This window comes from Gopherus flavomarginatus, chromosome 25, assembly GCF_025201925.1.
Source record: "Gopherus flavomarginatus isolate rGopFla2 chromosome 25, rGopFla2.mat.asm, whole genome shotgun sequence".
In the NCBI taxonomy this organism is placed as follows: Eukaryota; Metazoa; Chordata; order Testudines; family Testudinidae; genus Gopherus; species Gopherus flavomarginatus.
In genome coordinates, this window is record NC_066641.1 from 9410794 (window position 1) to 9426452 (window position 15659).

Genomic DNA, 15659 nt, shown 5'->3' on the forward strand with positions numbered 1-15659 from the left:
GAAGGATTGGTCTCATGGGGCTAGATTTATAGGAGTTTAGCCTCATCCTAACATTCAGCACTCAACACAACACAATCTTTTCAGAAATCTGGCCCACAGTGTCTGTTGCTGCACAAAAAACCTGTCCCAGTTCCACTGAAGTCCATGGGAGCTTGGATAACAGCAAGATCTTGCCACTGACTTCAGTGATAGCAGGATCAGGCCCAAACTGATGGAGAACAACATTAGATTTAAGGCACTTATATGCAATGTTTCATTTGTTTTTGTTTTTTTTTTTTTAAAAAGGTTAAGGGGCAGGAGAACTAGTTTGTATAGGAGACCCCTTAAAATAATCCAGTTGTATTGTGCAGAGAAGACAAAGTCACATGCTAGAGAAGACAAAAATCCTGGACTTGCTGAGGGATGAGATTGACTAGAGGATTGAAAAGTCTTAGCCAATTTCTATCTTGTACCGTTAAATTACTACAGTATAACCCAGCTGAATTAACATGGCCAGAGTTCTTAGAACAGGAGCCGGAATAGCAGTGCGGTCTCTCTGCATGGAATTCATTGGCTGGTTCGTCGGCCCAGCGTTGATATTCTATTCTATACAGGTTTTATACCGCACTCATCACCAGAGTATCTGAGCACCTTCCTGTAGTGCATTAAGCAATGTGACTATGTATCTGTCATGTGTTTGTTCTCTTATCCTCTCCCCAGAGGGAGAAGTGTGTGCAAAGGAATGTCTTGTTTTGCTAGGGTTTTTGGTTTATTAAATATATATCTGTTGCTACACGTTCACATTAGAGAAGGCAAGGTCAAAAAAATGTGCCTTGCACTTGGCGCGAAAAGCGATAAGGTCTCTTATAGGCCTGAGTGCCTGCGGGAGTTCACTACACAGTCTCGGACCAGCCCCGAAGAAGGTTCTGTCTCCCGTACAATGAGCTTTTACCCTTATTGTTGTGAGTTCCACAGTGCCAGAGGAGCGAAGTTGTTGACTCATTCTGGTGTTGAGTACCCTCAGCTTCAAGGAGCTCTTACTGGCTTGCTGAGGGTTCTCAGCACCATGCCCCGGGGTTCTGGGAAATTCCTGCTGCTGATCCAGGGAAGTGGCCTGCTTCAGAAAAATAATTCCCATCAAGGTGCAAGATTCAGAGTGGGACTGGACATTTATATGGATAACAAGGCTATTCAGAGTTAGAACAGTTAATGCTAAGAAACAGGTCTAGTAGGGATCTAAAACTGCATGCTCCAAAATCTTCAGACAATCTCTAACAGTTAGGGGCTAGGATGACTTCTACATGGGGAGAGGCTTCCTGCACCTTCTTCTGAATCATCTGGCACTCGCCACTGTCCGACAGTGGAGTAGAGGGACCATGAGTCTGACACAGTCTGGCCAATCCTATGTAATGAGATCTCATTATCATAATCTAAAAAGAGATTCTTCTTTCTCTCCAGGTCTCCAAGACGGGCAAAGAGCTCAAGGAGTATATAGAATCCATGGCAGCAGAGGACCCTCTTTTGAAAGGTGTTCCTGAGGATAAGAACCCTTTTAAGGAGAAGGGAGGCTGTATAATTAGTTGACCCCTGCCACTCACAAACTTCGGACCCTTTCCTCCTCCAAAACCATGACTCTAAGAATTTTGCATACCCTGTAGCATGATCTTTCCATTGGGTAGGGCAGCCCCCAAAAACGAAACCCTTTTGAAGTGCAGTACATCTATGGGAGGGAAAAAAGGGATATTGGAGACGTACCTAAATTTAGCAGCAAGAAGGCAGCCTTCTTCTCTAGGCTCTCACAGCTGATTTCCATTTAGTTTAATATACACACATTTGTTGAACTTGCTGCACTTCTATCAATCAACACTTAAATCAGGCATTAAGAAAACCTTGAGACTATAAAGCTTAACTTCAGACTTGACCTCCCTATAGCACAAGGTGGAAGGCAATTCCACTTGACTTGGGCGACTGTGAGTAAGTCACTTAACCTCTGTGACAGAGTTTCCCCATCTGTTAAAGGGATAATAATGCTTGCTCGCCTTTGACAAAGCATGTAGAGATCTAAGTTTCAAAAGTGCTAAGTATTATTATAACTATCAAGCCCAATGATTTTAGGGAGCCTGATAAATTGACATATTTACTCTGTCCACATACCAGGCTACCAGTTACTTGGATGTTGCTCATTTATTCATTACATTATTTGGGGAGAGACCCCCCCTCACCCTGTCTGCCCCCAGCAATGCACTCAGATCACAATGCAAGAACAAATATTTAATACAGACTTAAAACACAAACACCCTCTTTAAATACAAATTGAGTCTAGTGATGGGTATGCAGGAAAGGAAGATAATAAGGAACCAATAGCAATCATTGACGGGGAAAGGCACCATGGAGAAATGTTTGCAGGGAGATTTTTTAGAAGTGGAGAATGAGCTAAGTCTCAATTCCAGACCTTATGAGTCGCAATTGTGATGGCTTGGCCATCTGCCAGCCTGAAATGTGCAGCTTTTTACTATATGGCACACAAGTCCAAAGAAGAGCATGGAAGGGAGCAAAGCTTGCAAGCAACTTGTTCAGAGCCCTCTTCTCCCTGCCTCTGCTTCCCCCCACCATCATATCTGACGCTGGGCAGATTCTTTTACAGCAGGAAAGAGCAGTGAGGAGATGGACGTTGGAAGCTGTGCTGGAACTACAGTTGTTTTGACCATCATTTTAACTTTGGAATTCACCTGCGTTCATGTCGGTAACAGTCAGAGTCCTCTGCTCATCTCTTGGGAGTTTGAAGGCCTGTGGATTAACAGAACTGAGGGGAAGCAAGATAATGACAGGAAGGCTCAGAGCTGTGGAAATGGGAAATAACCTAGGGGTGAAAGGCTTCATCTGCTCAAACCTAGCCTGGGTGGTAGTGAGAGTTATTCCTCAGATTGCAGTTCCATGGCTTGGGTGATCTCAGTCCAGTCCCCAGGGGTCAAGTACCCCTAAGCTGCCCCACATTGCTGACAGGCTCAGCAGAGAGGCCAAGCACTAAATGAGCTACAGAGTGTGACTGAGCCTCCTATGACAGATTTGAGGCATTGGCAGGGCAGCATGAGGCGCTCACCTTGCCACTTCCCATGCTGTTATCTGAAGTGTATCCGTTTGCAATCACCACGGCTGAAATGTTCCAAGAGCTGATGTGATTATGGGTGTCTTCATTTTTTGGGGAGCCCCCCCCAAAAAAAATCACTTGCGCAATAACCTAAATCAACAGAAAAAAAAAAGACAGTGAGGAATCCAAGCTTCCTGTCTGAGGCAGAGCTGTCTACACCACTACCACTTCCCCTTTGAGTAAGACATGTGGCCAAGACCACGACTCAGACCCCTGCTACATCCTGTGATTTCTCTGTAATAGTGTATTTGATATTAAAGGATATGAAACACTTTACTTCGGAGGTACAAAAGATACATTTTAAGTAGGCATGTATCAGCATAAGGTTTAGTAGCGTTAAAGACAATAAAGGCTTTTTCAGCAAAGGAATTGTCCATTCTCTTCCCTCCCATATAAAAAACAACTGACATGTGGGAAGAGGTGGCAGGGTTATCTTCTGGTGCCTGTTGTGGCAATTCTGCATGTCAAGCATTTGTGCTGGAACACGCCAAAGTACCAGCTTCTGATACTTTAGTGGCAATGTAGAAGTCACATCAGGACTGGCTTAGTCGGCACCACGTACGAACAAATCTCTCTAGTTGGCCATTTGACTTGCATGATTTCCATCTGCCAAGCCTCCGCTAGCACTAACCTGAGGCTCAGTCCTAATCACTGAACCTCATGGGAGAGGAAGAGGGCTCAGCCTTCTCAGGATCAGGCCCTACATGCATCATAAAGGAGCCCAGCTCCCATACAAGAGATGAGTGTGGGGAGGGGGAATAACATATAACTAATTTTTTAAGCCAAATCAAGAATTATGCATTTCCTCTGTAGCTGACATCATCCTGCTCAATGTCTTGTACGCAATTAGCAGAAGATGTTTTCGTTCTGTTGTGGACTATAAATAAATTTGCTGAATATTTTAAACATTGCTCATCTTCCCCCCCCCCTTTTTTTTGGGGGGGGTGTTAGTAGTAGTTTTGAGAAGTACCTGTTCCTGATTTTACAGCTTGGAACATAGAACCCTCTGCTCAGTTAACCTGTCAAAAGGCAAAATCGCCCAGCAATGTTTCCTTGAGTGAAATTCCAACTGAAGTTCATGGGAATTTAGCCTTAGTCAGGATTAGTGAGGTTTGGCACATTGTTGACACTGAAAGGGCGAAGTATCTGACATCTTTTCAAAGGGTCTTTCCAATCAGCACACATAATATGCTGTTTTCTAATCAAGACAAACATCTTCAGGTTAAAAACAAGACCCAGTTTCTCATCCCCAAAATCTTCCTCTCCCAACAGCCTCTGCTGGAACATGTCACCCATCATGTCACCATCAGGCACTTATGAAATATTAAAACTTGCCCACTGACAGATAAGAGCTTTGCTCTATGTCTCCGTTTCCAATCTGAGACGGAGGGGAGAGGGGAGGTAGATCAAATATACCCAGGTATTACTGTTCTCAAAGCAGATTGACCTATTTAATCAAAGCTAAGCTCCTTGTAACCTGCGTCAGAATGAAATAATCTGTATTAAAGGGATTTGGGTTTCTGGGCCTTTCCTGTTTGACAAGCTTCTGGTCTTTACAAAGGATTTACTAACAGCACTGAAACCAGGGGTTGTAACCAGCCTTTGAAATTTGTTTAAGCAAGGGCCTCCTGAACCCTGCCTGCAGCGTCCTTAGAATCTCCTGAAGCAACAAGCAACTCTAATCCTGGAACTTTTAAGATTCCATCAGCTTGGTACAGGAAGTCAATGTTAGTCAATGGAATACCCTCTGCAGGTCAGAAGTCTTCTATAGAGCAGGTGGGGTTTCCAAGGTCTAGGATCATACATACAACACAGTTGGGGAGAAAGAGGCAACAGACTCAGTAGGTGGTGAGAACTAACAATGCATTAATAGTGATGAGGGGGGGAAACCAAAGTCACCCTTCCAGCATGACACAAGAAGTGCTGCCCTCAGGAAATTAAAATGTGCACAGCATGCTGACTTCTTGCTTATAGCCATGGCCATTATGATTCAGGCTGCTACCTAGCTATATTTCTGCAGAAAATTGAGGGAAAATAACCTTGTTTGTGCCAATACGAAGGTTCCTTAAAAAAGAGTCCGGTATCCTATAATGCCTGTGTAACCCAGTCTAAAAGAACATGGGCATTTGCTCTGATTTAGTGCCTTGTCCATACAAAATGTTTAAAAGAATATTATTTCCACCTAGGTGATTTAGTCCTTTAGTTCAAAGAGAAGAGTCATGCTTTTAGATCTGAAGGTCCCAGATTTAAATCCCAGTAATGACCCATGCAGGTCAACTATACCATCTGGTTTTAGGCAGAACTGCTCTCTCTTTTCCACGGAGACTTCTGCTTAAAAGCCAATGGTGCAACATAGCTCCCCCTCTACAACCTGCAAGTCTCCCTTTAAAAGATGCACAAATGAAGAGTGGAGCTCTAATCTGAAAAGCAATTCTGCAGATATGTTACCACAAGGCTTCATGTTTATCGTCTCTCAGCGACTCCAAATTAAGTTTGTTCTGCTTACCAACAGTGGCCAGACTCCAAACCTGCCTTGGGATCTGAGTATCAAGCTGGGTTATTTCTGACATACATCATCACCAGTAACAGTAAGTCAGATTCTGCCCTCACCTGTGTAATGCTGTTGTCTTTACATCCTGCACTCATTTACACTCATGTAACTCCATTATAGCTGGGCTGAGGGGGAGGGAGGTGCAGCACTGGTATAACATGGCAGAGTTTGACCCCACAATTAGAATTTAGTTAAAAATTCTGTTAATGACGACAACCCAGCTCCATCTCTTTGCTGTGTTGTTTCAGCTGAGCTAAGAGAAGTAGAATCTTCTTTTTGCCACTAAAAACCAACGCTTCTGACTCTGAATGTATACAGTTGGAGGGTGTGCAGCATAGATCTGCTAACTAAGGGGGGCATTTTTACTTAGCCACCTTCTGCAATAGAACTAAACTGAAAGTGGCAAACTGTTGCAGATTTGTACTTGGAAATTAACATCCTAGTAAGAGCAAAGGATAAGTGTCTCCATCAGGTAATTTAGTGTTTTCAGGTTTTTTTTGCCTGCCATATTCCCAAATCAGCTAATTCCCTGGTCTCAGCCCCATTTGGGGGCAAATCTTCATTTGTCGGTCTGCATTTTGCCCCCGTTTTCAGACTCACAGGATGAAGCAACAGCTGTTTGAACATTGACACAGATATTGCAATTTCAGAGATGCTCCCCAGAACCAGTTGCAAACAAGTGGAGAGAGGAAAGGTAGGTGGTTATAGACCAAAGACAAGCAGTGGCCTCACTCAATCCTTATTTCAGCAGCTGACAGACAACAAGAGTTACAAAATCAACCAGATCTCCACCTGTGGCCAGTCTGCCATCTGGTGGTAGTATCTATCCAGGTGGCAGGAAAGAGAGAACCAGTTATCTCACTGCAGACTAGGGTTAGGGTTAGTCATTGTAATTAGTCAGAGCAATCTTGGTTTGAAATACCAGGATAGCTACTGAAGTACTCCAACATTTCATTTGTATGCATGTCAGGATGGCAACTGATGAAGTGCTACAGTCTCTTTACAAATAGCTTCCTTTCTCTTGCTACACAACTTTTCCCCATTCCACATATCAACGGCCCTTAAAAATCATCCTGAAATCTACATGATGCATTTTAAAATTTGCTAGCATCTCTCATTCTAATGGCACACAACACTCCGGAAATGCAGCTGCCCATGGCACACAGCAAACCTAGCATTGGGGGAAGAGGAAACTGGGGGAGCAAACCAGGCATAAGAAATAACACCGGGGTCTTCAGTGTCTGTGCAGATCACATCCTGAAGGACCTACTCCTGAGTGGACAGTAGTGAATCAAAGGACGAAGGGCTGAGCTGACTCTGGGATTTGAAGAACCTCTGCTTCAAGAAGTTGCAGTATTTCAAAGCCACTGCATCAGCCAGCTGTGACAAACACCTGGTTAAAAGAGGCACGTTAATTAAGGGCCTGCTTATTACGAGCGCTGTGCATCCATCATTCCAGTCCAAGTCAATGGTGATTCACCCCCTCTAAAAACCAGGCAGGGAGGTGAGACGGCGCCTATCCCACTGAGTTAGACTGGTGAATGGGGAGGGGAAACTGAGGCACAGAGCAGGACAATGACTTGCTCAAGGAGGTTAATGGCCAAGCTGCGAACAGAACTGAGGTCTCCCAAACGCCAGACCAGCCCACTAGGCCACACTGCCTCAGCAGCGAGCTCTGATACCGCCCTCCCAGAGCAGGGCAGCCGCTTGCCTCAGGCTGGGGGGAGCCAGACCAGGCAGGGCTGGGAACGGGGGGGGAGGAGGGAGGCAGGATTCAAAGCCCCCTTGTGACCCTGCATGAACCTGGGGGTCAGAGCTAAGGGGGGGGCGGGCGCCGAGGGACGCCACGGAGCGAGACGCAGACCCCACGTGACAGCTGAGGGGCGACAGGAGACCAGACTCCAAAGTGAGGCGAAGGCGGGAAGAGGCTGCGGCCGGCGCGCGACCTCCCCTCCGAACCCGGCGCACACAGGAAAGTAGCCAATGCGAGAAAAGGCATCGCTGGCCAGCCAATAGCAGGGCGGGGAAGGCGGGCACACGCCCTCACTCAGCCAACCTGCGATGGGGAGGGCGGGGCCAGGTCCTTCGACGTCACTCAGATTTTTGGTAACCCCCCCATCTCCGCGCGCATGCGCAAGAACACGCCCGGGCTACCCTTTGCTCCCTATATACAAAATGGAGTCCAAGCTTAGCCCCGTCCTCCGTTGGTATTAGCCGGGGGGCAGGTTGGGGCTCGTCCCCCTCTCGGCTAGCACGCGACTCCACTCTGCCTGTGAATTTACTAAGGACTCGGTGGCAAAAAGTCCCTAGAGGTCCCACCGAGATTTGAACTCGGATCGCTGGATTCAAAGTCCAGAGTGCTAACCATTACACCATGGGACCAGCTGCCTAGTAAAAGGCTTGGAAACCTTCCTCAGCCACTACCAGCTGCCTTGCAGGAAAACACCCTTCCTGCCCTTTTCCCCTGCAGCATCCTCTCCCCCATTCCGGGCTGTTGGAATAGAGTGACCAGCTGTCCCCATTTTTCACACTTGCAGCCTATAGAGGGCGGTTTGCTCCCCGCAGAAAGCCCTGGTTAAATGCTGCAAAAAGATTCTGCAAGCCACGTGCCGTCTTTGCAGGCTTGCAAGCTCCAGAGACACTAGGGAGCTAGCGGGAGCCTGGCTGCTTCCCGTGGCGTGCAGCTGGAGGGGGATACTTCTGCACTTGATCCGTGCTGGGCTCTCTCACGCTTGGACAGCAGAATGTGGGCGCTGGAGAATTATGCGGCAATTGTAACCCCATAGAAGGCAAAGCTGCAGACCCGAGAAAAGCCAGATGCCCCTCCCCAGCGTTTGTGAGGACTCGTGCAGTCTCTTCTAGCAGGGGCGGCTCCAGGCCCCAGCACGCCAAGCTCCCCCCGGCATGCCGCCGTGCTTGGGGCGGCGGAATGTCTAGAGCCGCTCCTAGTCCTCCCTCCACCACTCTTTTGGATATAGTTGAACCTTTACCAAGAAGAGGATTTTGATCTGTGGAAACACTTATTTAAAAAGTACTCGTCCTTGCTGCTGCACCAACACTGCTGCAAGCTGCAATATTTCAACCATGGCTGTAGAGCACTGAGGTGTGGCTTGGTTTGGTTTGAGGGACAGGAAAACAGCTGTGTTCTCCAAGGATGAAATTCTCTGCTCACATCCCGGCTCTGATCTGCTCTCAGGACATGCACCTATCAGAGCTAGAGAGCAGGCTAGCAGAGTTGAGCTGCAGCGTGTAGATCCGAAAAGAGGATTTTGCTTTCCGTGCAAACGCTTGTTGGGAAATAATATATTAATGATGTCCCTAAATGCTGCAATAACACTCTTGCAAGCAAAAGTGGTTGGGACTATGCCTGTGGAAGACTGTTTGCAGTATATAAAGGGAGAGAAAGGTGCAGTCTCACACTCAGCGTTATCAACTCTTCTCTCGGGGTCCCATGCTGCAGCACAGCCGAGATACTCTGCTTCCCTAACATCAGCAAACTGCAGTGGCAGATGGGGCATTTCCTTCTGAGAAAGGATTTTCAAACGCTCCTAAAGTTGAGACCAGTGGGCCAGGCTCCATTGCAGGGATCTGGGAGGAAGCTATTGCATTCTGTAGACTGTTAAGGCAGCATACTCTAATACTGTAGTTAAAAAGCAGGGAATGGGTCATCAGGCAGACAGCAAAATCCTTCCTCACCAGACGGATAGGACTCTGAGGAGTGTCTTAAAAAGCCATCCTCCACCAGAGGGCACTGACTTCGCAGCACTGGGATACTAAGCATTTATATCATGGGTCTCAAGCATGCAGCACAGAGTTATTTTCCTGCGGCCGCCAAGCACCACTCACCCCCCACCCTCCTAGGGTGACCAAATAGCAAATGTGAAAAATCTGGACAGGGTGTGGGGTAATACGAGCCTATATAAAAAACAGCCCCAAAATATCAGAACTGTTCCTGTAAAATCCAGACAGCTGGTCACCCTACGCCTCCCTCGTTCCCAGTGCGCAGCATCCCAGCTCCTCTGCCTATCTCCAGGGCTGGAGAAAAGGTGGGGCAGGGGTGGGGATTTGGGGAAGAGGATGGAATAAGGGCAGGGAGGGAGTGGAGACTTTGGGGAAGGGGTTGGAAGAGGCAGGGCCGGGGCAGGGCCTCATGGGAAGGGGTGGAGTGGGGTCAGGGCCGGGACAGAGGGGAGGAGGGGGCTTTTGTACCTTTATATGAAAAGGTGTCAGTGATACGGCCCTCGGGCCAATGTACTAGTCCTCGTGGTGATTTGCGTTTGAGACCCCTGGTTTATATTGTAGTGTATGTGAGGCAGATGTGATGTGCATCAGTGACACTTCATACCTTGCTGTAACCTCTCACACTGCTCACTTAGTTTGGCTTGAGCAGCACTGAGAGTTCACCCCCAGCATTGTTTGATATAGGCCCCTTGCCCTCTCTGCTTTATTATTGCATCTTCGGTCATGAACTCTAATTTCATGGGGTGTCTTCCCCACAAAGAGCCCTGTAAAGAGACTTTAATATTTGTTTCCCCCTCACAAAGCAGGGGATGGGGGCAGAGCCCTCCCTAGACATTGTGGTGCCCTGCGCAGCTCCTCCCTGCCCCCATGGCTGGCGGGGGGGGACTGGCCCCAGACCTCCACGGGGGGCGCTGCGCCCAAGGTCTGTGGGGACAGGAGCAGGCTTGGAGGGTAGGGGGGAAACCGCCCCCCAGCACGAGAAGGCAGAATGGTTGCTCCACTTCCCACCACCCGGTGATTGTAGGGCAGGCTCGACCTCGCACTCATGGGGCAATGGGAAGTGGAGTGACCTGGCCCAGCCCGCTCCGCTTTGCTCTGCTCCCCTGGCTCCCAGCCTTGGACTTGGGGGGCAAGGGATTACCGCCCCCCAGCACTCACTGGCAACACAGAGCAGGCTGGGGCTAGGTTGCTCCACTTCCCGCCACCCAATGAGTGCAGGGTGCACCCGACCCCTGCTGCAGTCCCCCAGGATGTACCTCAAGGGCTGGGGCGGAGCAGGGGCAGGGCTGGGGTGGAGCAGGGGTGGGAAGAGGCAGAGTGGGGGCAAAGCAAGGGCAGGGGCTATGAGGAAAGGACGGGAGTGGAGGAGCTTTCCTGGCTGACTCAGCCATCCGGGGGAACGGGCTGGCCACTGGAGGAGCAGCACGCAGCTGCGTAGGGCATCAGGAAATTTGGAGCAATTTGGTGCCCCAAATTTCCTGGTGCCCTATGCAGCTGCATAGTTTGCATATGGGTAAGGACGGCCCTGACCCCAGGAGGGGGGACCGAAGCCTGAGCCCACCCAAGCCCCACTGCCCTGGCTTCAGCTTTGGCTCAACCCTGGGCAGTGGGGCTCCGGCTTCAGCCCCTGGCCCCAGCAAGTCTAAGCCAGCCCTGGCAACCTCGTATTTGTTTTGTGCGTTATATCTTCAAAGCCCTGTGCAAACACTTTATCAGCTTGGGCTTCTATTCTTGGCAATACAAGGGATCTCAAGGGCAAATCTTTGTAATTTAAACGTCACTGTTAGAAGTAAATAGAGATGTATGGTACTTACAGGAACAAATAATTCTCCATTCAGCACAAGAGATATAATAAAACACCCAAAAGTGAACAAGGGGTACAGCTACACTGCATAGTTGAGGCTGCGCCACGGGGCTATGAAATTCCATTGTAGATGTTCAGATCCAAGCTGGAGCCTGGGCTCTGAACCCCCACAAGGTGTGGGGAGGGGGGGTCTCAGAGCCTGAGCTCTGTCCCTAGTCTGAATTGCTACACTGCATTCTTCATCCCCACCCCACCCCTGTGAGCTGACCTGGGCTCTGAGACTCAGTCCTGGAGGCTTTTTATTGCAGTGTAGACATACCCCATGAATCTTAGCTGTATCTTGAGGCCAAAAAAATTATTGCAGGTGCAAATAATGATGCAAATTCAGAGAAATACCATTAGTTTCAAGGGGTGTGGGGTTCTGCCTTTTTAAAAATGGTTTTTATACCAGTATAACTGAGAACAAGTTCTACCCCCTGTAGTAAGATGAGGCCCTGAGACATAAACCCTTGTATCAGAGGCCCAGTATGAGACCTAGGGCCTGTAACAGGCAAGACTTTGTTAACATAGAACAAGGTTAAACTGAGCCAGAGGCAGGCCCTGCTCAGAGGCTGGCAAGGCAAGGGCTGATGTTGCAAAAACACACATACCTAAAAGGTACTGGACACTAGAGATATAAATATGTGCCAGGATCGTATCAAGAACACTCTGATACTAACACATTCCACAGAGATAATAAGGAACAGGCTCACAGGGTCAAAAGGATAATATGATGAATAGAGTTGTTTTGTTCAAACCAGCATGTACCAGGAGAGAGGCAGCACCCTAACATGTAGAGGGGTTGTACCTCAGTATGTCAGGAATGATGTGTAACTTGTTTGTATCTAAGCAGCTGGGGCTTCAGCTTCAGCCTCAGGTGGTGGGGCTCAGGGACCCAGGCTGCAGCCCTGCATGATGGGGCTTTGGTTTTCTGCCCTGGGTTGAAGCAAGTCTAACGCCAGCCATGCTTGGAGGACCCCCTAGAAACCTGCTCACAGCCCCCCAGGGGGCCCCAGATCCCTGGTTGAGAACTACTGCAATAGAGGACTCCCTCTACCCTCTTGCTTGATACACTTTCACTTTGAGAAGTCTGTTGTGTCACATCAAAGCAAAACTCTGCACTTATTGTCACGGACTGTTGAATCCCCTATATGTACAGACTTAATCACTTGTCCATTGGCAAGCCCTGTGAAAGCTAACAGTACCGTACGGCTGCTGGCAAGGTGTGCTGTTAAGCAATAGACTACTGTGATTTCAGGTTAAAGAAGTGTTTTGCATCAGCCTAGGATGAGCGATTAGCAGTTTCGTTGAAGGGAGTGGGGAAGTATTGTATGCACAGGGGAGCTGAGGCAATGAGCTTCTCTGAACAAAATAGAAATGAACAATGAACAGCAGGAGCACCTGGGACAGCTTGAAAAATTAAAGGAGTATAAAGCATAGCAGGATTAGGGTGGTTCAGTTACCAGTTGTGATTGTGCAAGCAGCAGATAATTCCTGTCCTCTTTATCCCATGCTTTAGTACTGGAAGAAATTCCACCAGCTTCGTCGCTGGTTGACAGGCTGATGAGTTGTGCTGGGCACACTTGGGTGGTATTTCTAGGGTTCTGTGGCCTGGTCTGAACTACAAAGTTTTCCTGACACAGCTCTATCTGCTAGGAATGTGGGGGAAAAAATCACACCCTTCACCGACAGAGCGATGCCAGCAATTGTCCCTCTGTAGACGCAGTTTATATTGGCTAACGTGTCCTTTTGCCAGCATAGTTTATGTTGTTTAGGGAGGAAGTTTAACTATGCTGGCAAAAGAAGTCTTTTTGCTGGTATATGCTGCATCTCTGCTAGAGGGCTTTGCTGATATAGTGATTCCAGCAAAGCCTTTGTTGCGTGGGCAAGCTCTGAACCTAGCAAAGTGCTATTGTTCATGAATTCTGGCTCAGTGCCTTCAGATCTTGAAAGCATTGGTAAAGCCCAAGCAAATGATTTCTCTGCTCTGGCAAGTCACCAAGTATTGTTTCCATTCCCCATTCCATATGCATGTTGCTGCTGAGTGATAATTATATGGAAACAATAGTTTTACAAACTTGAAAGGAAAGCTAATGGCCCAGATTGTCAGCTGGGTTCAGGAATGGGCTACTTGTGTTCTGATTGGGAGTCAGTTAGGCAGGGGTTCTCAAACTTCATTGCACTGCGACCCCCTTCTGACAACAAAAATTACTTCACGGCCCCAGGAGGGGAGATCAAAGCCTGAGCCCACCCAAGCCCCACCGCCCCGGGTGTGGGGCGCCAAACCCCAAGTCCCACCACTCCAGGCAGGGGGGCCAAAGCTGAAGCTCAAGGGCTTCAGCCCCAGGCAAGGGGCCTGTAACCTGAGCCCCACTGCCCAGGGCTCAAGTCCTTGGGCTTTGGCTTCAGCCCTGGGCAGTGGGGCTCCAGATTCAGCTCCAGGGCCCAGCAAGTCTAAACCAGCCCTGGCAACCCTGCTCAAAGGAGGTCGTGACCCACTTTGGGGTCACGTCCCACAGTTTATGAGAACTGCTGAGTTAGAGCAACCTAGGGGCTGCTCTAACTTACCCTACACTTCCCAGGACACCCCATGGGCTCAGACAAGCAAAGAATTGCCAGAGGATAACATGTTCCATGTGGCCTTCTCCTGATAGGCCTCTTACACCACAGGTGAGCACAGGGCTGGATCTGGGTTGCTCTCCACCAGTAGAGGAGTCCTCTTAGGTTTCACGCCTTCTTCATGGTATCAGAGCACCATAATGGACCCTTCATGGCAGGGCACATTCAATAGGAGCCACAAGATTTCATTTAAAAAAAAAATCTTACATTTCCTCCATTTTAATTGGCCTGCTGCAACTCCTCCTGAATATGGAAACAGCATGGGATTCCAGCAGCCTACCACTGTTCCACATGCTTTTCACCACCACACACACAGCTCCTTCTGCTGGTTCTGGTTTCATGCTGGTCTGACTATCCAGATAACTTATTCTCATGATGATTTTTTTCCCCATACACCCAGATCCTTGTACCTTGGGCTTAGCAAGCATCACAAGGGAAGAGAGTGATGCTGGCATTCCAATGAACTCTTGGTTCTGGGCTTTAATGCTACTCCCAAGACCACCTAGGCAATTTTTGTGTGTTTGTGTGTAGATATGTTCAAGGAAGGCCACAGGGGAAAGAGTAATGAGACTGGATCATGGGGTAAGTAAGTGATAAAGAAGCCACCAGAGAGATTTAAATTTGCAAAAGCTTTCTTGTGAGGAGGTGATGTTAGGGAAAGATGCTAGGATCTGTTGGTCTAATAAATACACTATAAGCAGCAGCTGAGCAACCTTGCTACACAGGTGACTGCCAGGGGTGGCTCTAGGCATTTTGCCGCTCCAAGCACGGCAGGCAGGCTGCCTTTGGCAGTTTGCCTGCGGGAGGTCCCTGGTCCCGTGGATTCGGCGGCACGCCTGCGGGAGGTCCGCCGAAGCCGTGGGACCAGCTGACCCTCCGCAGGCATGCCACTGAAGGCAGCCTGCCTGCCGCCCTCGCAGCAACCGGTAGAGCACCCCCCACGGCTTGCTGCCCCAAGCACACGCTTGGCGTGCTGGTGCCTGGAGCCGCCCCTGGTGACTGCCAAGGAGTCACCGCCCTGGGTTAGAGGGGAGTTTAGTCAAAAGAGAGGCGAAAAAGTAGACCTCAGAGAGACAAGTTAGCACATGACAGGGAGATAGCCTGAGATGACAAAGCTCATCTTTCAAAGGTGGGGACAGGCAGCTAACAGCCATCAGGCAGTAATTATTTTCCATCCTGGACTGGATTTGACAGGCAACAGTAGTGAAGGTGATGAAAGGCTTGATGGAGTATTACTGATCTCCCAAACCAACTTGTGGAGCCAATCATCTCTTGGGGCCTGTAATTCCTTTCTTCACAGCCTCCCTGTGACACTTGACCAGAAAGTATTAAACATCCTGCAGGATAAATGACTCAAATTCAACCCTTAAAAACATATGGGGAAATAATGTTTGTTGTTTTGTGTATTTACATATATATTGGTAGAGGCCAACAATATAATCAAACAGTCCCTGTCTATGCTGCATTCTGTTAATTCAGAGATCAAAAGAGCATCTTAACATTTAAATGAACTGCAAATAAAGGATATTACTGTATTCATCTCTCCTTGAAATGTAAAGCAAATCATCTGTGAATGATGGAAAAACAGGAAAGTGCCTTATGTTAATTCATGTAGCTAATTACTGGTGATGCTTAGGAAATAAACCTACTTCAAAGTCACCCTGATTGCCTATTGTTTGCCTAAGGACTCCTACCTGTTAAAGAAGGCCTGAAATTGTATAAAAGACCCATGGGTCCTGATCCTGTCATCTCAGGTGTTAGGGGCAAAATCCTAACAT

General features: G+C 48.3%; 2 protein-coding genes and 1 non-coding gene across 4 annotated transcripts in view; 1 reads left to right on the plus strand and 2 right to left on the minus strand.

The window, feature by feature from the left end:
* The window catches only part of GNGT2 (G protein subunit gamma transducin 2), a 28941-nt gene extending 27318 nt beyond the window's left edge, over positions 1–1623 (plus strand). For both annotated transcript variants that reach the window (XM_050935213.1, XM_050935212.1), the window contains one exon: positions 1438–1623. In XM_050935213.1, the coding sequence (XP_050791170.1) occupies positions 1438–1563 (126 nt within the window). In that variant the 3' untranslated portion in view covers positions 1564–1623. The remainder of the gene's footprint in view (positions 1–1437) is intronic.
* ABI3 (ABI family member 3) overlaps positions 1–15659 on the minus strand; it is a 48799-nt gene that overhangs the window by 32543 nt on the left and 597 nt on the right. The window contains exons 2-4 of the mRNA XM_050935214.1: positions 3080–3204; positions 1631–1699; positions 932–1096 (exon numbers count right to left, since the gene is read on the minus strand). Coding sequence (XP_050791171.1) covers positions 932–1096; positions 1631–1699; positions 3080–3204 — 359 coding nt within the window. The remainder of the gene's footprint in view (positions 1–931; positions 1097–1630; positions 1700–3079; positions 3205–15659) is intronic.
* On the minus strand, positions 7989–8060 carry TRNAQ-UUG (transfer RNA glutamine (anticodon UUG)). The gene has a single exon. It is a non-coding gene; the product is annotated as a tRNA-Gln (tRNA).